This window comes from Amia ocellicauda, chromosome 12 (genome assembly GCF_036373705.1).
Source record: "Amia ocellicauda isolate fAmiCal2 chromosome 12, fAmiCal2.hap1, whole genome shotgun sequence".
NCBI lineage: Eukaryota > Metazoa > Chordata > Actinopteri > Amiiformes > Amiidae > Amia > Amia ocellicauda.
Genome location: NC_089861.1, coordinates 3,709,507 through 3,733,247, shown reverse-complemented (window position 1 = coordinate 3,733,247; position 23,741 = coordinate 3,709,507). Strand labels below are relative to the sequence as shown.

The window sequence follows — 23,741 nt, the reverse complement described above, 5'->3', positions numbered from 1 at the left end:
TCTTCTGGCAATTATAAAACATAATTTATCATTTATAATGAAGATTTGAAACAAAATTGTGTTTTATCAGCTCCAAGGACACCATGATGTTGTTACATCATATATTATAAAGATGTATCGATAATTTATACATGGAATTATTAATGTTTCCAAACTGTTTTATAAACTATTTATCAATAACACCGTAATATAAAGTGTTACAGCTTTAGAGATGTTTTATAATTATTATTATTATTTAACACTTGGCTTTCAAGAAAGCTACAACTTTCACATCTCTCTGATAACAGTTTTTAGCTTCCTACATTCCTCAATTCACATAAATTTAATGTGCAGCAGAATGTAATATTGTATAAACCATTGCTTATACATGTGGTATTTAAGTTGTGAAAATCAAGCTGGGAAGTTTCAACAGTTTTGTATTTCTTAGAGCTATGTTTAAACCTGCCCTGTGTTTAATTCTATTTAATTCTATTCTGTTCTATTTTATTTATGTATTTTGTTTAAACAGGTAAGTAATTTTCAATAACAACCTGGCCAAGACATTCATGCTACTGCTGTTAAATTACAAAATACACTACAATGAAATGCAACCCAGAACAGAACACGAGTTTGACAAATGTGATAACTTCTTTGTCAGCAATGTAAAATAATGCTTATTAACTTTACATTGAATATCCAAACAGCCTACAAAAGCAAAATAACATCTTTGCGAACGGCTGTTTTGCAACGTAGGCTTCTTGGACAATGATTACCCCCACCCCCCCTGCAAGACACAATAAGCACCAGTTGTGGTTGCCCCTCTTCTGCATCAAGATGAGTAATTACAAGGGTAAGTTTGACGCAGTCCTTAATTGAGAGGAAATTGCTTCATAATTATTTAAGGATCTCTAATCGTTTATCGTCTGTATTACAATTACAGACTGCAAGCGTTTCATTGTCTGCAATCGTGCATGTAACTAGACATACAGTAAGCAGTATCGTGCAGCGGAACTAGACAACTAAACCGATGATGGCTTGTGGAGTAACGTTAACCCGCTGTCAATACCAGGCCCTACTCATCTGGCCTCATGGCTCGGTGAAGCATGTTCCAGTAATCGCATATGAAATGCTGTATAGCCAAGTTCTGACCAGTTTGATTTACTCACAATCAAAGGTTCTAAATGGACAGATGACTGAATGAAATGATAGATAAATAAGTTATATTTTACATTACAATGTTGAATAATCTTCTTTGATGTCATTCAGTCATTATTCATGATCATTATCGAGATTTCTGATAAGCGATTTTCGCCTGCACAATATAGTTATTGCTTTTGTGTTAACATTCATTTGATGTATTATTCATTCCAGACACCTGCTGTATTGCAAACCGAACACAGGGTTGTAATTATAGCATAATAAGTGGCTGTTTGTGCGTCATACTTTCTCCATGGTTGTGGTGTGGAAGCAAAAGTCTCTGAGATCATACCTTTCTCCTGGACTGATTGGCTGTTTTGTTCGTTAGACAGAGTTTAAATTCCTCTGGGACACAAAAGAGAGGAATAGAAGCTCATTAAATCCAGAGGGTCTCAATTCCTGTGTCCTAAAGCAAGTATTTTGAAGTCGTATTGGAGAATAAGGTAAAAATAAAACAAACTATTTTCTTTTCACTACACGAAGGGTATATGATATATTGAATGTACTTCCGAATTTTACTGGGACGTTTTTTATTAGACTATTATTAATGTATGTAAATTATTAATCTAAAAGACTAATTAATTCACTAACCATTTCCCAGAGTCACTGCTCATATATCTCATATGATTACCAATGTTTAAATTATTTAAATTTCATTAAGTCTTTTTATTTTATAATGACATTTAAAGTATGCTATTACTGCACTTTCTGATTATATTGGTCTAATTTAAGAAACACTGTAAATTCTTACTTTAACAAATGCCTGATCAATATGATTGCTGTTATAATTATGATTATGATCAATAATAATAATAATAAATAATATAAGTTGTTTATTGTTAGTAAATAGTCTGTGTATGTATGTGTGGGGGGTATTGTATTTCTTGGCTGATGTCAGTTACAATATATTTTACACTCAATATGACCACCTAGTAAAATAAAGGTATAATACAAATATTAAAGGGTAGACCTCTGCTTAGAACTTCCCTGTGACTAGGATTAATTGAAAGACAAGCGATCCCATCCCAACAAAACTGGTGTTTATAAAGGCCGTGCTATTCAAACAAAAGCATTCTTCATTTTAAAATGATGATACTTTTGCAAATTGACTCAATTCCGCAATATATACAAAATAAATGTAATTTAATTTGTATTTGTTTGTTCTTTTCAAGGTTTCCAAAATGAAAGCCGTAATTATACTAATGTGCCTCATTGGATTGACACTTAGCATGCCTGTGAGTATATTAATATCAGTATATTAATTTTTTTCATATATGACAACATTTTGAATGACTTGAACTGCCTCTGTACTTCTGCAATGTTTGCCTGCACAGTATATTTGTAGGTATTTCATTGTGTTTTTTACTGATTTTCATTGACTTTGAGTAGGGCTTATTTGTTGTGACCGCTGTAAGTTCTCATCTGTTAATACATAAAAAATACTACTAACTTTCTAGCTTTCTGCGTATCGGCAGTTGCAGCAACAGATGTTACAGCAGATTTATCATCAACAACAGCCGCAGCAAACAGGGACACCGAGGATGTTAAGTCTGAGCCAAGAGGTAAAAATTCAATGAGCTTTATTTACACTGCATTAATGGTGTGCCTTCAAAGTCACAGCCCTGTTAGTCCATAGTAGGTATGCATTATAAAACTTTCTACATAAGGTGGGTGGCTTTAAAATCAAGCATCACCCTCACGAAAATGTCAATTAGTTCAATTTTTTAAAAAGTATATATTTGGCAATATGTCTAACATAAAAAACATACCTACTCTGGAATAATACATATGAATTCTATCTATTTTTGTATTTTGATTGTTATTTATTTATTTATTTATTTACTAGATCTAACAATTTTACTTTGAACTGTATGCACACAATTTTGTAAACCTTATAAAATACTACTGGTTTATTTTAACACTTGAATCTACGAAAATAATCCATAATATATTTTGTCCTGTTTTTTTAGGCACTACAAGAAATGGCACTTTACAGAAGATTAACACAACAGCAATCAGCGGTGAATCTCTTTCCTTTCTCTTTCCTTTCCACTTGTCAGTGCTGTTCACCAGATGCTGACCTTGATTAAAGATCACAAATTACTTTAAATGATATAGATAGATATATAGATAGATAGATAGATAGATAGATAGATAGATAGATAGATAGATGGATATATATATATATATATATATATATATATATATATATATATATATATATATATATATATATATATATATATATAGATATAGATGGATATATAGATATAGACATGTTCCATTACAGATAACTGACTCCTGCATGCTCCTGCTGTACTTCAGGTGTTTCCTCAAATGCACGGTCCCATGGGTGTGCAGCCACAGCTACCTCAGACTCCCATAGGCCAGACCCCGTTGCAGGGACCTCCTCAGCAGGGACCTCCTCAGGGTCAGATGCCCTCTCAGTCTTCTCCACAGGAGCTTCCCATGTTCAAGCTTGTAGACTTCCAGCCTGGCTTCCAGCAGCAGCAGCAGACATACCAGGGGCAACAGGTGAGAGGAACCTCCATCTGCTCACTGGCAGCTAGTGCGGTGTGCCCTGGCACAGTGATACAGCACACAGTGAATGAATAGTTTTCAGTTAAAACAGTTATATATCATCATCAGCAGCCTTTGTCAACGTCATTCTGTCAATGATGTCTACAACATATTTTTTCCAAGTAATTAAGGCAAAGCTTCTAATTTTCTCATCTGCCATGTAGTCATCTTCTTGCTTGGTTTTCCTCTCTAGGGATCCATTCTACAGCTCCTTTGGTCCATCTCTGATCTGTTCTTCTTGCAGTGTAATTGCCATTTTGAATATCTTGACTCTTTAAATAATGTGACACCATTATTTGATCCATTTATTTGTTACTCTCTCTCGCTCTCTCTGTACATATATAGCTTTATCTTGTACAGAGTTGCACATATACAAGTAAGAAATAAGACTAGAAATTCACTATTTAGATATTATTATGAGGACTAGAGTAACACACTTCTCTCCCACAGTCCTTCTAAATGGCCTGCATTTTGTGATGTGAATAAGTATACCAACTGAACTATCCTTTTGATTTAATTCCTTCCTTTTGTCTTCCCAGTATGATTATGAAAATCCCTTCCTGTTGCATCATGTTCCTGCCCAGCAGACACCAGTAAGATAACCGTTCATTTTATGTAAATGTATTAGATCACTGATACTTTTTTCCCCATTAATGACTTAAAAGAAAGACCAGAAATACAGAAGTAACTTAGAAGAACTCATTACTCTTTTGTTAAACTAATCTGTAACTGTAATGTTTTAGCTTAGTTTTTTCCCTAAGATTGACTTCATAGAGAAATTATAACTAGGAACTAATTAAAAAAAACAAAAAAACATTGCCTCCCTTTCCTCAGGTTGTTGCCAATGCTGGGGGTGTTCCAGCCATGCCCCAGGCCACAGCTGCCCCTGGGCAGCAGGGGGAGCAAGCTGGGCAGCAGAGACAAATCGTCCTGGCCCCCCAACCGGGAATTCAGGTCCTGCAGCCCCACCCCCAGGGGCCACAGCCAGGCACTCAGGGACAGCAGCCAACACTGTCATCACAACTGCCCCCGGTACTGTAGTGTTGTCTGTTTGTTTGTCTGTTTGTCTTTCATTTAGTCTGTTTGCTCTATTTTATTACACACCTGAGAATTTTGCAGAATTCTACATTTAAAGCTGTAAAAATATATATATATTAAACACACAAGTAAGAACCAAACCAGGACTGGACAACTTTTTGTATTATTTTTTTATTTTTTGAGATAATTTGGATAACTAAGACTTATGTGCATTTATGTCACAATGGCCTATACCCAATCAGGCTTTGACTTACCTGCAAGTCGAAAAAATCCCAAACCTGCATCCTTATATGCATCACATTTTCACTACTTTCTACTGACTATAAATTAGAAAGCATGTTTGTTATTTGCCAGGCAGATCAAAGTGTTTAGTTTAGTCTGGGCTTGCCTGTGTATGAAACCATGACCACTTCACTGGGTCCAAATGCTTTCTTTGAATTCCATTTGGGGCAATGTCTTATTTATCATTATGGTTTGAATGTGTACTACTGGATGAAACAGGTATTGAACAGGGATGGATGGGTGATTGGTTTTTGCATGCGTACAATATTACAGTCACCAGTTACTATTATGTAATATTCCCAAACCAATGAAAACTATATTCTATTACAATTTCTCTCTGTTGTTACCACAAAAGGTTATTAATGACTCGTGATTTTTTTAACAAATCTTTTCATCTCATTGTCAAATGCAGATCTTCCATACTTTTGGAATTGTCCCTATCATGCCCCAGCAAGCCCAGGAAGGGCAGCAGGTAGCCACTCATTTCAATTCACTATTTAATGCAATGTGTTCTGCTGTGCAAAAATCTGTTTTGTTACAGACCTAAAATATCTTTATATTATTTTATATGTTTTGTTAGCTGTTAAACTGAGGTTATGAAAGCTGCAGTTTCCAACTCATCACTCCAGTCAGTAAGCTATGAGGACCACAATAGAAATACATAATTTGACTTTATTGTTCATAGATATATAATATAATTTTATCTTTGAGGATATATACGTTTTATTGTGTTTTTTGCACAAGTCCTCAAGTAATATAGCCATGACAGGACACGAACCACATATGTTACAACTACAAAAGCAGATGCATTTTATATAGCAGAATGCTGAGAATAAAGTTAAAAGGAATCCAAACTGCAGAGAAGCACACATGTGAGCCCTGTCTCTCTCCTTCATCACAGTTCCCTGGGTACGGCATGTTCTTCAACGCTCAGTGCTCCCCACAGCCGGCGCCGCCTGCTCTGCCAGGGCAGCCTCAACAGCAAGAGGTACAGTACAGTATAAATAGCAAGTGGACTTTTCTAGTAATTTTCCTGGTCCTTTCCTTCCCCCAAATCTTAAAGATATATTCCAATGTCAACACGCAGTCTCGCCCAGTAGCATTTAGGGGAAGCCCTGGGATAAAATACTTTGAAGGCATTTTGGAAACAAGTAAAAACAGTGTTTGGAAGGTCATTAAAAAAGCTTTGTTTATGTAAAAGGGTATTGTTAACTCAGATAGAATGAAAATGCAGTATGTCTGGTGCAGCTCATTGTTACAAAGTAGGCTGTATTTAATTGCTAAATTTTCTACATTGTTTGCTCACCTAAAATTGATACGAGGTCCCCTAGTTTGTGTCTTTGCATTTTAAATACTGATGTGTACAGTTAAGGATAAGATTGACTCAATTTTCTCCTTAGCAATACTATTCTACATCTCCTTTACTAATCTTTAATTATCTGAATCACCTTCAATGGAAACCGTGTTTTCTGTCTCCGTCAGATCCTTTACCTGCAGATTCAACCCGCACAGACAGCTATGGGGGTAAATATTAACATTTTTGTTTGATGCCTTCTGATAAAAAGTATTAGGCAAGCTCCGTTTATTAATTGTTTTCACTACAAATCTGAAGCCTTTATATTAAAATAGTTTCAGACAAACAGCATGTCTTAACATAACAATAACACACAAATTGGACATATTTGAGATTTGTTTTAACATGAAAAATTTACCTTTTCCAGGGTGTTGGTCTGGGAATTGTAAGCTCTGAAGAATTACAGGTAAATCAGAAACATTATTTCCTCTCTCATGTTGCACCTACAGCTCTGGAAAAAATTTATATTATTTTTTTCCAGAGCTGTATACAATAACAATAACTCCTACACTTCTGTCCGATTCTAATGTTTCATTTTCATATGTCTAATACATGTATTTTTGAAAAGTTAGGGGAACTACCAGGGATGCAGTCAAGAAACACAACCAGCTGACACTGTAACTGGTCTACTATTTGACCTTTCTGTGCTCATCTGCATCTCTTTATTAGTCCCGAGTCTCTACAAAGTAAAACAGAAGAATCTTTTTTTTTTTAATGAAAAGTAGATGAATGTCCACTGACATGAACAGCTCACACCACAAACCAAGGTCATGTCATTCAACATGCCAGAGCTAGATCAGAACCCAGACAGCTGAAACGTTGCTGCTTACAAGTGTGATTATTTGATTCAAAATACATTTTCAGATATTTCTTTAACATAGAATCTATTAAAAGAACGGTCATTTCCAAACCTGTGGCTAGAATTACACCCTTGCTAAAATGTAATCTTCCATTGGCTTTCATGTTCATCTTGTCCAACCTGGTATCAGGAATCTGTGTGAAATGATGACATTATTCTCTTTTTATTTTCCACGTGTGAAACAGGCAGCTGGGGGCATGGCTGGCTTTGGTGGATATATCCCTATACTTGGTGGAGCAGGGTATGCAGGCTTTGCAGGAGGCGTGGCAGGTACAGAGGGGATCATACCCGGCGGTCCCCAGACAGGAGTGCAGACTGCCGGAGTCATACCTATTGGCCAGGGGGGCAGTCCTGTTGTTCCAGACGTTCTCCCCTCAGGCCAGGGGACCCTGACACCCACTCTGGGGAGCACCATACCAGTCCAGGGAAACCAGCCTGCCCCTCAATCCAGAAACCCCAACACTGGGACCACACCAGCTGGGGCCCGCAGTGTGACAGCTCAGAACCCACCTGCAGGGCCTGAAAATCCCACACAAAGGCCTCCCGTGAACAACGCTGCCACCCAGAGAGCAGTTGTCAAAAATAAACAAGTGCCTGAAATGGATGACTACAAAGCATCCAACCTATTTCCTTGAGAATGTGACCCAATTGCGCCAAGTGCTACCCATGAAGTTTCACATATCACATGACTAGTCGCCTATATCTGTGTCCAAAATGTATGTTTTTATATATTTTGAAATAACATATTTAACTACCACTGTATCCTTAAGTTGTTTTTACATTTATGTTAACCTGTGGTATTTTACAGTATGTTTTTTTATGCATGGGATATAACATATTTAGAAAACATACATATATATATATATATATATATATATATATATATATTGAAATAAAGTATTCCTATGGCACATATTGGGGTCATGTTTTATTTACATTTGTGCATTTGTTTGTCCTTCACCGAGACCTTTACAAGAGCAAAAGCCTCTATACACAGTCCACTTACTGTATTGCAGGCTTCTTTGTTTTCTTTCTCTATTTATGTTAATATTTAAAACTGTAGAAATCTTTGACCTGCCCACTTACAGCAAACTACAGACATCATACCAGTTACATTTATGAGTAGATAAAAGTAGCATCTTACATGCCACCAGCCACAGAGTACAATATTGTAATTTTAAATTTTAAATCAGTGGGTGGGTAGAAGTTTTGATTTAATCCCAGCCAAAATTTAGTTTTCCATATTTCAGAGAGCATATTTCGACAGCTTTGCACTTAAATGAAACACATACAGATTTTCCTCATTTTAAATAATCCATGACTGGGACCTCCTCTTCTTTGGAAGCTCAGAGAACCCCCTGATTATTAATGTATATCGAACTCAAGTTGATACCCGCCACATTTAAACCATTATTTAGTGACTGTCCAGTTAGTCAGCCTTATACTATTCAGGTGATATCTTATCTGAATCATGCATGTCCTCACCTTCAGATTCATAGCAACATGTGTGCAAAACAGTCAGCTGTATTCAAAGTTTAACTATTATGCAAACAGGAAGGGAAAGAGGGAAAGTCTTAATTTACTAAATGAGAAGAAAATTCCATTGTTTCATTGTCCTACAATGGCTATTCATTCCATCAGCACAGAGACAGCAGTCCAGTTTGTCCCCGCCCCAGATAACGCAATGGAAAGCAAACTGCAAAAGCACCCTTCATTGCTTAAATCGTACAAAGCAAACAGAAAGTGTGTTATTTACTACTGAGATATAACCATGGCCTGCCGGCAGGTTAAAGCAGGATATTCAAGGAAACATTTACAAATGAGTATAGATGCATGATACATCATATTTCTTCAGTCCAAAAAGATTAAACAAATATGGACATAGGTGGTGGTGGCTGTGGCAGTGTAGCACACAGTGTGTAGCACTGCTCCGCATGCATTGCTCCACTGAGGGCCATGCGTATTATTGGATGCAACTCTATTCCTTTATCAAACTGAAATCTTTTGCACAATCATTCATTAAAGGGGTTATCAATATATTTTGGGTATTTATTTCTAAATCATGTTAAGCCTCTCAGATACATATTTCAGTATTTTTAGAGTTAATTGTTAAAAGTATATGTATGATGGGAAAAGCATGACAGTGAAATCTACATGATTATGTACAACAAATTATTATAAATAATAAAAAAACCTTTCAGTCTTATCTGACATACAGCTAAACATCTATGCCCTCATCCAAATGATCTAAATAGAGATTTACCTTTGAGCCTGAGATCTTATGGTGAAGTGTATAGATTATTAAAACTGTCATGTCACCTCCTTTTCCTGTTGTGAGCATCCTTCTAATGCTATATCATTACACAAAATCCACACTCATATTACCAATCAAATCAAACTGCTTAGCGCTATAGTTTCCACATTTACTGACACGTGTGCTTCGTCGCAATGAGGTTGTTGTGCAAATGAAGCGCATGTTAAATATGTTCTGAGGAGAGAGTTCGTACAGAGAGGCATGGAGGGTCATCTCTCTGCTACATTCAAATTCCAGTCAGTCCAGCAAAGGTAAAGTTATACACTCAATCATCGACTCCTAGGTACTACCAAAAACGATCTCAGCATTACTGTCACTGTATGATCCTTTTAATATAAACTAGCATGCATGCATGCATGTCATTGAACCAGTCTGTCAGAGATTAAAGAAGCCATCAAACTTAGAGGAAATTTGGAAGAGACCTTTAAGCCTCTTCCAAACTAAAGCAAAAGAGGCAGTTACGCCTACGCACAGTGTACTTGGGCTGTAGCAGGGGGCGGACCAACTGAGTCACATGAGCCTATTGGCAGCTTTTCTATAAGGTTTTCAGTGCTTCTGTGTGAACAGTGATGTCCCATAATCCCTCGGGGAACGGTTTCAGAATAAATAAATAATATAATATTGGCAAGAGAGGACATGCACTTATGTAAAGGTTTTGTAATATGTAATAAAGCAGGTCACTGTATCCTTCACTGCTGCTTGAGTTTTTCAGTAGACTAAAATTTCAATAATTGTCAGACACTTCATAAATGGCCGGTCCCACTTATTATTATTATTATTATTATTATTATTATTATTATTATTATTATTATTATTATTATTATTATAGTTTTTTTGTAGGCCTATGTATTATTATTACCAGTAGTAGTAGTAGTAGTAGTAGTAGTAGTAGTGGTAGTAGCAGTAGTAGTTGTAGTTGTAGTAGTAGTATTCAAAAAGCATTATTTTGCACACATGCCCTTGCGACATATATAGGTATACAGATATACAGATATGCTGATATAGGACACACACTCTGCTACTGATTGGATGAACTGCATTGTAAGAATATATCCAACAGTATCCTAAGGAAAGCATTGTGTGACTTATTCATTATCTGACAGGTAAGAACAAAATTATCAAAAAACAAAATAGCATTCTGAAGTTTTTTGGCATTTATTTTCTTGGGAAAAATTAAAGTCCTGCTGGAAAACAACACTGTCACATCTCAAAGTAGACTGAAAAGAGTCACCAGTGATATATATTTGGCTGAAGAAGCTTTTTCACATCACATATGACTGTCTAGAGCATATTCTGGGGGAGTCTGAGAGGTGTACCACTTGCACATTGGGTATCTAGTCTGGAACACATGTTTTGTTGTAGCGTTCACACCCTAATCACTAAGTAGGAGCTCTAATTTACTTTTAGACATATAATTTATATGTTGCAAGAAACTCAAAGTTGTAAACTCAGCCACCCTACTTTAATTATCTTTCGCCTTTCTAATTTATTCTGATTTGTCTGGATTTTGATCTTAACAGGAGCACTTTCCTCACATGACAGAATCATAAGAGAACTATTCATATTGACAGATCTCTGAAAATAACTAACACAGCAGAGCTTTCTGTAAATTGTGTGGGTGTGTGTGTTAGATTAAAGAAAATACTTAGATTACAAAATGTATACAGAATTCCTTTCAGAAAAATTTTGAATACTGGAATTTTGTTGAGGAAGAATGTAAGACAGAATATCTTGTACTATTTGTTTAACATAATTTCAAGGTAGAAGGGTCGTTTTTTACAAATACACATATTTTGATTTGAATTTCTGAGCCAATGTTGAAATGTATTAAGATATTATGATTGTAACACTATAAACGTAAAACATGTTTAAATGGAAGGTAAAATTAATTACAACATTAGCACACAACCCCCACCCCCTCCACCCCAGTCATGCCCCCGCTGATCTAGGCATAATTCACTACTGTGTTATTAGAAATAATTAAAGAGGTGGCTGGAAAATGGTTCGTCTGAAATGTAATGGCAAAGTGTACGTGTGCAGTGCAGGTGATGTCAGACGCAGGTGAAAATGCAGCGATTGGTTATTCGCTGGGGACATCAGTATTTAAACAGCCGGTGTACTCTGAAGACTTACACTGCCTTCTGTTTCTGCAAAGGAGATTGATTTCCTGAAGCGTCCTCAAAGGTAAAGTACTTTTTCCCCACACCCAATTGCATTTTATTAGTCATCGCTGTGATGCCAGATACTTCTGACTTCTCTAACCAAAGGGTAAAGAAGTTGAAAACTGTGCATTCCTGACTATGCAGTAGTGGCTGGCCTGCAGGTCTTTTAGGATAAACTTTCAACAGTAAAACTTAAAAAAACATATCATAGCATAGACTTTGTAACACCAGATTTATATTTACCAATGAAATGTGTGACTTTGTTAGTGTAGAAAGACTAGATAGTCTGATAGGCTGTTCTCTGACTGTTTTCTACTTCTGTGCATTATTTTTCAGACCTACTTTCAGAAACATGAATTTCAAGAGGCAAATACGCAGATATAAACCAGTTTTTTTTTACCAGGTTTCTAGAGTGCCATGTTCAAAACTAACTGTTCAAACTAATTATTGTTGAGTAAAGGTACACAATATGTGGTCTATAACAGGGTTTCCCAAACTATTTAGACTTTAGTTGCTTAACCTTTATGTTGTCAGGCACCCTGAACCCCTCCTGCCCACTTGCCTGCCCACCCTCGCCATTATTAACTTGAAAATCACACTTAACTCAGTGAGACACCTGAGAATGAATGTATTTTATGTAAATAAGTGAGAGCTGTATTTTTTAAAATGTCTGTATTTCAGTTTTACTCATGTGAGATTTGGCCACTACACATTGGTTGAAAACCATTGGTCTACAGTGCTGACTCATTTTCTACTAATCTTTGTTACACTACCAAGATCTGCATGTAGACTACAATGCAAAACGATACGGTGCAATATACTACCACACAATAATGTGCTAGATTACTGCTTCCTGGTGGATTATAATTAATTGTGGTTTCTGTGTAATTGGCCTCTCTTGTAGTCATATTATAAACTGGTCACCTTTTCTTTTCACAGGAATATAGTACAAAAATGAAGTCTGCTCTCTTGTTCATGTGCTTATGTGGCACCACATTTGCAGCCCCGGTAAGTAAAAAACAAATATCTAATAATTTATAGAAGTACCCCAATCAAAGAAAGCATTGGTACAATGAGGGGAAGAACAAGGATTTAATTGTATTTAAATGTTTCTACAGAAGCTAGTTCCGTTTTGAAACTGTTGTGGTACAGTACTGAGACAGTATTATCAGAACTAATAAATCTCCTGGAAAAGATCATGACAAGAACATCTGTTTTCAGACATTTCTTTTTCATAGATATTTCTGTAATCTCTAAACTGTGACCAAGACTAAATCAAAACTTTCAGCTACAGGTGAATCACAAACTTGTACATAGTGGTGGTTTAATTGATTGTCACAAGCAGCTTTGTACTTAATTCAAAATTAAAAACTTCAGAGGGTACAAGTTTGTAATTTGCAATTCAGGGGATAAGGCAAAACAGGCCTATATTTTGCCTTTAGCACTGCCTGGCTATTCATTCAAATCTTAAAAACCTTTCAATTTACAAATAAAAATTCCAGGTGTCACTGCAACAATTTGTTTTTTGTAGTTCATTCTTTACTTTGATATAGTTGAAAAAAGTAAAAAACATACATTCCTCTTAACGAAGCCTAAACTCCTCTTCTTTACATATGCAGGCTTTATATCAATACCTCCCCCATGTAGAAACACCATGGCAGCCTGTTGAACAGCAGGGACAACGTCAACAGGTAAACTTTATACAAATGTCGAAACAAAAGATGCATCAGACAAGAGCATTGCCTGCTCCCGAGGAACAACAGGCAAATTAAGACATTCCTTTTAGCTTTTGCAAGTTTATGATCTATAGAAACTCTGTCTTATGGAAGCAAAAGTGAATCCTGCAGGAATAACACATGTACATCCCACAAACTTGTCTCAGCTCGAATCACAGTCTATAACCCCAATCGCAGTCTATAACCCTAACCCCAAGCCTTGACCCTCAGCTTAACCTTAACTGTTACACATCTGATCAACCTCAGAGATCAGAGGACGCACAGGAGATACGCACGTGTTCATCCTGAGATATTCCTATATTAAGTCAAGAGGAATTGGCAGACATTATTGTAAAGTGAGACCTATTTCTGTTAATAATAAATACATTCTTATTAATACTACAGAATCATAATCATATTATTCTTGTCCTTACTTCCGCAGATCAATCCTTATGCTCCACCACTACAGATTCCCCAACAGCAAGGACCAGCCAAAGCGGCCAGCTATGAGATTGTAAGTTGCGATCAGATTTCCGTTATTCTGCCTCGACTGTTTTCGTTAAGATGCCCTAAAATCAGCCCTACAGTCCTGCAGTGGCAGCAGCTCGATCTGGTCACTGTTAAAATATTAACCATATTACAATACTATATATATATATATATATATATATATATATGAAAAATAGATTTAATTGGCGGTGATTGCAAGCTGGTGGTGCTAAAGTGGTGCAGCTGGACATCAGTTTTAGGGTGCTTTGGTTAATGGTGTATTCATTGAACAATTCCTGCTTTGGAACCCTTCTGTTTCGCCATGTCCATTAAACTATTGAGCCAGCCACAGGCACTTGCCAGCGAATAAGAGGATGTCATGATTCTAGTGTCCTGTTTGATGCTGAATTCTAAATCTGTCCCTTATTTTCTGTAGATATTTCCTTTAGGAATGACTCCGCAATCAGGAGCAGTAAGTATTGTGTTCTCACGTCTCTCTGAAACCTGCGCTGATGTGTATTCCTAAACTTATTGAACACTCTTTGGTGTTGTGCTTTCAATCTAACCTGGTGTTCTCCATTCCCTAACACTGTGCAGACTCAAGCATACATCAAACAGAAGATCCCTCAGGGCCCTGGAAGACAGAGTTTGGAAATTGTAAGTCTAACTTTGTTTATATAAAATATCCCACCAGAAGGAAATGTGGGGGTGAAGCTATAGAGGAAGAAAACATTCTGAAACTGTCATAATATATATATATGTGTGTGTGTGTGTGTGTGTGTGAGTATGTACAATTAAAAAATATGCTATATTCAAAAGGTGTTCCAATATATTTTCCAGACATTTGTACTACTGCAAAAGCATTTTTAAATATATCTTCAGACTATATTGTTTCAGCCCAAGCAACAAGCATCTCATCCATTCAATCCAGCCTTGTGATTTAGTATCCAACAGAGATTGTCTTTGAGAAATATTTTCCATGCAAATCACTTGTTCCAGGTTTGTATTTTGCATATTGTAAATACAATATTGTTAATGTTAGGCAAGATGGATGATTTACCATACAAAAACGTTGTCTTCTCTCATTGTGGGGAAATTGTTAGAGTAAATGTCCCCCTGTGCCCACTGACCATATGGAACAAATCTATATATTTCATATGTTGTAGGGGCCAATTTGGGCATATGGGCAGTTTCCCAGGTGGCCTTGGCCTGTGTGGGCTCTGACTGTACTGAATGTCAGCCCAGACGTCAGTAATAGATCAGCACTCCTGTAGTAATGTGTCTGGCTTACAAAAATCATTAATCAATCTCAACATCTGTCTCTTGGTCTTCCAGATGTACCCAATTACTCTTGGACAGCAGCAACAGGTAAACCATAGATTAAGTGAGATCAATCAAATTATATAGAATGTATATATTTAGTTTTATTTGGTGTATGTGCCATGTGAGACTCGATCTGATCTATATGAGATAAAGCTGATTAATAAGATGAATCCATGTAACACTAATTCATTTTTGTTCTACGTTTTATGAATAATCATTTAAAAACACTTAAAACTCAAATTATTTGAGGTACTACATGCTACTGGAATTTCACTCTGTGTCTTTTGCAAAACCTCCCTGGGATGCCCAATCTAACACAGTGGCCACGTGTATTTATTGTTGTGTTTATTTTCCTTACAGTGCAGATTAGGGCCCAACAGATATATTGGAGCACAGATATTATCTGCATATTATTGCATTTTACAGAAATATCGGTATAAAAATCCTACATATTTGTCTGAGAGCCAAAGTTGAGCGATCCATGTAGGAAAATGTATGTTTTGTATGCTACCAAAAAGTAAATATTGGCAGATATATCAGTAATCGTGAAAGTTATCAGTATCAGTATCGGACCCCAAAAAACTGTATTGGTCGAGCTCTTGTGCAGATATATACAATACCTCACACTTGCACACACCCAGTTTTACATAATGAGCTGAAAATATCAATTTGCTGAATCCTCTTTTTGATTTTAAGCAGATGTACCCGTATGGAAATGCACCAACACAAACTGCGTCTCAAACAGTGCATCACCAACAGCCAATTGTAAGACATCTAATTCCCTTCACCCATTACTCTTATGTTTCTTTTATGTATTTAATGTGGGGGGCAGAAAATACATGAACCTCTTTTTCATGTATTTCCTTTTCTTCAAAACTTTCCCTGCAGGTGTACCCTACCTTTGGAAACATGCCACCTCAGTCAAACAACAATGTAAGATACTCAAGCAAGCAATCCTTTGTTTATTTTATGACTATTATGAATGTAATCGTGTCATGGTTGCCACTCCCCTGCTTTGATTACTGTAGTTTCTCTGTGCCTTTGTCTTTCCACAGATGTTCCCATATCTTGGAATGGCACCAGCCCCGCAGAACCCTTTTGTAAGGCCACAGGTAAAAATGAAAAAAACAAAGGCTAAACTCCCAGTCTCATGTGTTAATCCCTGTCCTTTCCTGTTTAATGGCATCCATCTTTTCATTCACAGTCGGTCCCTTACCTTGTCCCCCAGCCTGTCCCTCAGGAACCAATCCAACCAGCCCAACCTGTCCAACCCATCCAACCTATCCAGCCCGTCCAACCTATCCAGCCCGTCCAACCCATCCAACCCATCCAACCCATCCAACCTGTCCAATCAGTTCAGTCGGTGAACCCTGCCTTCCCAAGTCAGAACGTAAGACCTTTTTCTACTGTGCCATATTTGTGGTCTCAAGTCCTGGTTTTGGAAAGTCCCCATCCTGTTGATTTTTCAGAGTTGCTGTATACAGGATGATTGTTCCAAAGTATCGGTATGTTCCAAACCTAACTAATCAGTTATAGATCAGAATTATAAGTTGAACAGTCCATAAAACCTTTTAACTTGGGTCTAGAGTATTCCTGGGGCAGAACATAACTATGAGGATGTCTTAAGAGTGAAGGAATTGTTTCCCTTTCTAGCAAAAGGAAATAATCATCCTTCTCTTTTATATTAATGCGATTTGGTGTAAAAACACTCTTGTCTGGGCTTGGCTATGAAACTTTTTGACTAACTTGGAAACATGGTTCTTCTCATTGCAGCCCCCTTTGGAAAAGAGGGATTGACTTGGTATGTAAACACTCAGTGGGACTTTTCTTTACTCCATATTACTCTTTTTACATAAAGAAGGCCAGAGTGGGTGGGAGAGGGGGGCTGATGGGGTTGGGGAGAAAGCGAATCACTTCTTAATATGTCATCCATAAAGGAAGACACATTATGTTTTACTTATTTTAGGAAATTCATATTAAAATTGTCCATTACAGAGAATATATTATTCAAGATACTGCAAAAACCAACAACACTACAACACTTTGTGCTCTTTAAGAGTAAATACACCCCATTATTATTATTATTATTATTATTATTATTATTATTATTATTATTTCTTAACAAAGTTCCCATATGTCCACGTTTTATAAATGTATAATTCTGTACTAATAGAATTGTTCAGAAATCATGTATACATTGATATTTACAACCTCAGAACTAAAGTGTTTCTAAAATGCTTTCTCGTTCCCTTCATAGATGCTGTCATTTTGAATTGAAGCTGGTCTTCGAACTGAGGGGGCATGTGAAAAGTCACTGTTCCCCAATGTGTCCTTTTGCTCTTAATTTTCATTCAGGTAGATGGAGAAGAATATTCTTAACGTGTAGCAATGCATGCTGGATCCGCTCTTCAGAATTGAGCTCAATATATAAAAGAAGATGGGACCGATCCTTTAGAAGTGGGATGACAGCAGGAAAATAGTCTTTGTAGAGCTAGCTGATTAACGTGTCCTCTCTAATGCTGATGTGATGCTTCTCTTTGGTGTTATGTATGTCAGCCATGGTATTAAGTTTCTTTTGTTTTGTCAATGCTGTGACAGACTATTTCATGAAGTATGTCAGATGTCAGATGTGAAAATGAAACTGTGCAGCTGTTTTAAACAAACAAAAGAACAAAATCCTGTACTGCTGTTTGAAATAAAATATGCTAATCTTAGAAATAAAGTTTTAAACCATCACAAAAACATTGTACTGTGTTAAGGTGGTTCTCCCTCTTCTGTGGACATTAAGTAAACTGTTCATATTAGCAATATAAACTTTGTAAAGTTTATACATTCCCTAAAAACATCCACACAAAAAGTAAGGATTTACAATGAAAGAACATAAGATGTAAGATATGTGTCCTCTTTACTAAGGGTCTTAATCTTTGTTGCTTAAGAACCAAACAGAGAAACATTATTTATTTAAATGTCTCTTCAGATAAGCCCTGATTTACACTGTGTAAGGCCATTCAATTAGACAGTTATAGTGCTCATCTGAGTCCCCTGTAAACTTGGCAATATAATCAATACTTAAGAAAAATAATAACATTCATGTTCAGATGATACTGATGGGGGATGGGAATGTAGCTTAAAATGAACAAAACTTTAAACAGCTCTACAAGGATCCATTAAAAAAATATTACACATCTTCTGTTTTTTTCACAACTATGTAATTATGCTTAATAGGATACTTTTTTACTATATATTTTTTTCTACACCTTGGTGTCAGAAATATGTTTTCTTTAGTTGTGTAAATGCCATGAAAAGCTGAATAATAATGGTTTTCAATCTTGTCCTTAATAACATGTAACTACTTCACAGCTCTCTAAACCCCTCTGAGTAGGCAACCAATTAAATGTACAGACACAGGTAGAAATTTTCTCATGTCTTACCATAATAAGCACTTGTAGATTTGGCAGGAGTCCAGTTTCTTGGATTCCCCACACCCATCCTAAACAACATCCCTAAGGCCCCGTTCACAGCAGTATCCTCTACAGGTCGTTTACTCACTTTCACGCTACAGTTTCAATATGCTGGTCAGATCTGCAGTCACTGTAGGAAGTCCACAGAGCACAGGGCCTGTCTTCACGCTTCACACAGGTCAGTGCTAGCTGAAACACTTCCTGAGTGTGTCATAACCTGCGTTGGTGTGCTAGTGTGAAAGGGTTAATGAGAAGGGGGAGGAAAGAGGTCCGACTCTCTGGAGACTGGCTACACCTCTGATGATAATTTCTGCTCCTGTCGAACGTTAAACATCTGAAAAACTAAAAATGAGGGTAATGTGTAGTACTGAGTAGATTCAAATATAAACAGTTTCTTTAATATAATTCCCAGACTTGTATAATCAAATCAATGGAGTTGCATGATGAAATACCGGCAACAAGGAGACTCACAGTTTCATCCCACAATTCCCAAGTTCACCACCAGAGGCCATCATCGCCCGAATTCTAGAACCCTGGCTCAATCACATTCCTCAACCACTCTTGCAATTCCTCAGTAAAATTTCTCAACACCATGTGCACTTTCTTTATCATCCTCTGCTCCCATTTGACCAGCACTCCCCATCACGGCTCTCTGCTCACCTCTGCTCCACATGTAAACCCCTTGCTGAGTCCCTATCATTGCTAGTCTTGTGAACCTTCCAGTTACATCTCTAAGCATTCTCCTGAACCATTGTGATTTCTTGCCTTCGACCTAACCTGTACTTTTGATCACTGACTCCTGGATTTTCCCTACTATTCTGTTCGCCTGATCTCTGACCTCCTGCTTGCCTTAACAACCACACCTTCTGAATTCTCCTGGACTTTATTGTTTGCCGGGATTGACCCCAGCCCGTCTCTGACTATCTCTCTCTCCGCACCTGGGTTCCTCTCACTGTAGTACTTCGTTACAGACTGCAGAGCTGTAACCAAGTCACTAAAACTGAGACTCGAGTCGAGTGGAGGAATTTACAAGTAACGTCTCGAGTCGAGTCCGTGACGTGCCGAGCTCGAGTTGAGTCGAGTCGAGTCACTGAATTTGTTGAGTCAAGTCGAGTCACCTATCTGGCTCAAGTCATTTCGAGTCCTTAGTTCTGACTGTTCAAGACATCTTGATTTAATCTGATTATTTTATTACAGGAAGTCATCTATCGCTATATACAAATATCTGTGCTCAATTGTGTTCGATGTACAGAATAATGTACAGAATGTAATGAATAATACCAGAATTAAACAAATATTTTCTAACTTTTTCTCAAGTGACACTACCTATAATTGTTTCACACTACATGAATGGAAATTTGGTGGGACTTAATTTCATATGGTGACAAAAAATGGAGGCCAAGAGAAAAATAAAGTTTGTACTGTACATGTATATGTAATTAACATAGAATGCGTGTACTCATTTTTCTCTCCAACTCCTTCCCCATTATTAAGTTTTTTATGTACAAGACATGTGTATCTGTTACTGTGCCAGTGTATCACTATGTGTGTGTCTGTTAATATCATTATCATCATCATCATCCTTCTGTGCCTTGACCTCTGTATTCCGTTTCTTTTGCCTTGTATTCACTTTTGTGATCGAGTCCCTTGGGTCGCTTGGGTCACCCCTGCCCTGTCCTGGTAAGCGTGATTCCACAGATGTGATGTTGCGGCAAATCAAAACCAAGTTGGACAGGCTGCTCAAAGAGAATCCCAGTGCCAGATCCACAACCCCCGAGTGCTCTCGCTCCAGTCCAACCCGTGCAGCCAGCCATTCTGGAAAAATATGACAGCTCTCTGGATCGCTGTAAGGGCTTTGTTCTACAATGCTCCCTGTACTTTGCCCATGTTCCCAACTCAGCTGCTAAATTAGCATTTATAATTACATGACTTACCGGTAAGGCGCTTCAGTGTTCTTCAGCTGTATGGTCTCGTCAAGGAGAAGTAACCAAATACCTGCTTTTCTGGAACATTTCAAAGATTTATTCAATCATCCGGCAGCAGGAGGAGCTGGGGAACAACTACTCTCTTGACATCAAGGCACCTTTACTGCCGCTGAATATCCCCTAAAGTTTCGAACCCTGGCTGAGAGCAGTGGATGGGATGAGCGGGCATTGATTACTGTATTCCATCGCGGTCTACACAGTGATCTGCAAACTGAACTGGCCTGTAAAGATGAAAACTTGGAAACACTCCTTCAGCTCATTGTCTGCTTTGATAACCTTCTCAGAACCAGAGGAAAACGCTCCATGTCCACAACCTCTTGATCACCACCCATACTACAACAATCACCCAGCTTCGTACACAAACCGGAACCCATGGAACTGGGACACACCATCTATCTGTGGAGGACAGACAAAGGAGATTCCAACAGCGACTGTGTCTGTATTGCGGACAACCAGGGCACTTCCATGAGACATGTGCCCATCATCCAGGATCCTCCCCTGTCATCTACTTCTGTGAGTACTTCTCTTTGTCTTCTGGTGACGCCTGATCAATGTCTTGTCCAAGCAAGGATCCAGCTTGGGTTAACATGTCTTTTTGTCTGCATTGCTAGATTCAGGGTCTGCGGGGAACTTCATAGACAGATGAGCAGTAAATCATCTTAATATTCCCCATGTTCACCTCCTCTGCGCCTTTGGGCAGTCAACAATCAACTCATCAGTTCCGATCCGACAGGACACCAAATGAGCACGTTGCGTCAAATGGCCTCCTCTCGTTTGTAAACTTTCTTATGTTCTTATGTTCTTATGATCCAGTGTCCCAGAGGAATCACCCCATAACCATGTCCTTCGGCTTGCTGTACACTGAACAATTGTCCTTGTTGGTAATAGAATCCCCCAGAGCCGATATTATACTCGGGCTTCGCTGGCTCATGCAACACAAACCGGTCATCTCCTGGACTAATAAGGACATTATCTTCTGGGGGTCTACATGCTTCTCCTCTTGTCTTGTCCTTATGTTGAAAGTCCACTCCTGTCTACCCCTCCCAAGTTTCCTTCCGAATACAAGGACCTGGCAGCTATGTTTAGCAAATCACAAGCCTCATGTCTTCCTCCACACCATTCCTGGGACTGCGCCAATCGACCTGCTTCCTGGTACATCTCCTCCTCGAGGTCGTGTCCTTCCTCTGTCCCTTCCAGAGTCGCAGGCCATGGAGTTTATTCGTATCCAGTAACTTCAATTGCATAGAGAAAACATCTTTCTAGCCCTTAACACAGCTTTGTTTCTACTTTCATGTCCGTGTGCTGGTTATTTGGGTGACAATACTGTCTTTAAATAACTTTCTCCACCTAAGACAGTTTACATTGAAGCTATTTTCCACACAGGACAACAATACAGTATTTATTGCACCATAGTTGAGACCTAACCTAATTTGGGTTTCAAATGTCAAATGAACTTAAACTTGTCCAATGTACTTGGCCATACATATTGTATGTGGTTACACTTTGGTTTAGGAATTGCAAAATTAAGATTATAAATACACAATAAAAGAGTTTTGAACAATTTCTTCTTACATTTGCACCATGTTTAGTAGTGAGAATAAATTACTTTTTGATATAAACATGTAAATAATAATACTTTAAAGTATAGGTTAGTTCTACTCTCTAATCTACAGGTGCTCTACACCTTACAGACTTTTCTTACGTGGTCTCAGCTTTACGCAGTTGGCAAAAAAAGTATTACAATTAATACAAATGAAGAAAAACTATATTTTTAATGATTAATCTGTGCACCAACTAAGCAGGAATTTTTTTGTTCTCCTACAGGATCCCGGTGCTTCACAGCATAAGTACTTCTCTCTGTCTGTAAGTGTCCCCACTTCTCGATAAAGGTTTTTCTTCTAACTTTCATTTATAATTTTGTTTTCTCTGCAACATATGGCTACTAAACGCAAGCCAACTACTGCTACTGCCACAGAGAAAAGAGAGCACAATCTGTACTGATATTAGATGAAAAGCTTTGTCTCAGCTGTGTATAGCAGCTGTCCTCATCATTTCATCATATGGCCGCTCTACTTTTAATTGCCCTTTAATGCAGATTTAAAAACAAAAAGGTACAGTACCTATACATTAATGCAAAACTACATTACTGGTGTGTAAGTAGGGTGCAATAGGGTGCAGTGTTTATAAGAGTAGTCTTGGCTATACACGGTTTTGGCTTTATGCAGGGGGACAGGAAAGCAACCCCCGTGCAAGATGTGGGGCACCTGTATAGGCACGCCAACTAAGTCACAAGCTCCTCAGTTAGTCTCTATGCAGAAAGCACAAAATAAATGATTTTGTCTCACCCATTTCAATCTGTCAGTTAAAGCACATGTGGCATGACTTAACCCCACATGTAAATGTCTTCAATGAGAACATTTAGCAAAACAATTTAGTTTAGAAGCATTTCCCTTCAAACACATTTCCTCCCACTATATCCTTAAAGAAACAGGATTTGAAAAAATTGAAAGGTTTCATGAACTTTGTGGAACTTTACCAGAAATATAATAACATGCCAACGTTACAGTACAAGTCTGAAGCAATTAAGTTTGCAAATGTATTGTTCATAAATTACAGTTGTTTCCACCAGAGGAGTCAGTCTTCTCTCGGAGTGACAAGAATATGCCCTGTAAGATGTATTTCAGATGCTTAACACAGCAGTTTGTTTTAGTAATTGGTAACACTGTTAAACATGTGTAATTAAACTGCTGGTTGTGAAGGATTTTTTATTTTTATCTTAATGAAACAAGAAAAATGAAATATTCCACATTGAAAAGCTTATGCATAGCAAGAGCTGACCATTAAGAATAAGGTCACCCTTTTTTTCTCAGAATAATTATGTATATGTATTAGCTGTTAATAACAGGGTTCTAAACATGTTATACATTTGTTATTGTCATTTTGTTATAAATTTTTGGTTGGCTGATTGTAAACAGTTTATTATCCCTTGTTTATTCAGACAGC

General features: G+C 37.5%; 2 protein-coding genes and 1 long non-coding RNA gene across 3 annotated transcripts; all 3 read left to right on the top strand.

Annotated features, from left to right (window-relative positions):
- The first annotated feature begins 2,639 nt into the window (after positions 1-2,639).
- LOC136763977 (uncharacterized) lies at positions 2,640-3,705 on the top strand. Its single transcript, XR_010821124.1, has 3 exons — positions 2,640-2,738; positions 3,147-3,197; positions 3,502-3,705. It is a non-coding gene; the product is annotated as an uncharacterized LOC136763977 (long non-coding RNA).
- A 2,275-nt stretch (positions 3,706-5,980) lies between these two features.
- LOC136763976 (uncharacterized) lies at positions 5,981-8,127 on the top strand. Its single transcript, XM_066717811.1, has 4 exons — positions 5,981-6,064; positions 6,559-6,600; positions 6,798-6,836; positions 7,475-8,127. Exons 1-4 carry the CDS (start codon positions 5,993-5,995, stop codon positions 7,922-7,924), a joined length of 603 nt encoding a protein of 200 aa, XP_066573908.1. The 5' UTR covers positions 5,981-5,992; the 3' UTR covers positions 7,925-8,127.
- Positions 8,128-11,744: 3,617 nt separating this feature from the next.
- Positions 11,745-18,028, top strand: scpp5 (secretory calcium-binding phosphoprotein 5). The gene is made up of 13 exons (XM_066717810.1): positions 11,745-11,787; positions 12,705-12,773; positions 13,385-13,456; positions 13,923-13,994; positions 14,406-14,441; positions 14,567-14,626; positions 15,305-15,337; positions 15,992-16,057; positions 16,181-16,225; positions 16,348-16,404; positions 16,497-16,682; positions 17,066-17,093; positions 17,550-18,028. Exons 2-12 carry the CDS (start codon positions 12,720-12,722, stop codon positions 17,087-17,089), a joined length of 705 nt encoding a protein of 234 aa, XP_066573907.1. The 5' UTR covers positions 11,745-11,787; positions 12,705-12,719; the 3' UTR covers positions 17,090-17,093; positions 17,550-18,028.
- The last annotated feature ends 5,713 nt before the right edge of the window (positions 18,029-23,741 follow it).

Excerpts from the sequence above, each read along its gene's own strand:
- LOC136763976 (XM_066717811.1), top strand. The coding sequence starts at position 5,993 with ATGTTCTTCAACGCTCAGTGCTCCCCACAGCCGGCGCCGCCTGCTCTG. Across the intron at positions 6,065-6,558 it reads GGCAGCCTCAACAGCAAGAG|ATCCTTTACCTGCAGATTCA; the intron begins GTACAGTACAGT and ends TGTCTCCGTCAG. Across the intron at positions 6,601-6,797 it reads CCGCACAGACAGCTATGGGG|GGTGTTGGTCTGGGAATTGT; the intron begins GTAAATATTAAC and ends TACCTTTTCCAG.
- scpp5 (XM_066717810.1), top strand. The coding sequence starts at position 12,720 with ATGAAGTCTGCTCTCTTGTTCATGTGCTTATGTGGCACCACATTTGCA. Across the intron at positions 12,774-13,384 it reads GCACCACATTTGCAGCCCCG|GCTTTATATCAATACCTCCC; the intron begins GTAAGTAAAAAA and ends TTACATATGCAG. Across the intron at positions 15,338-15,991 it reads CTCTTGGACAGCAGCAACAG|ATGTACCCGTATGGAAATGC; the intron begins GTAAACCATAGA and ends GATTTTAAGCAG.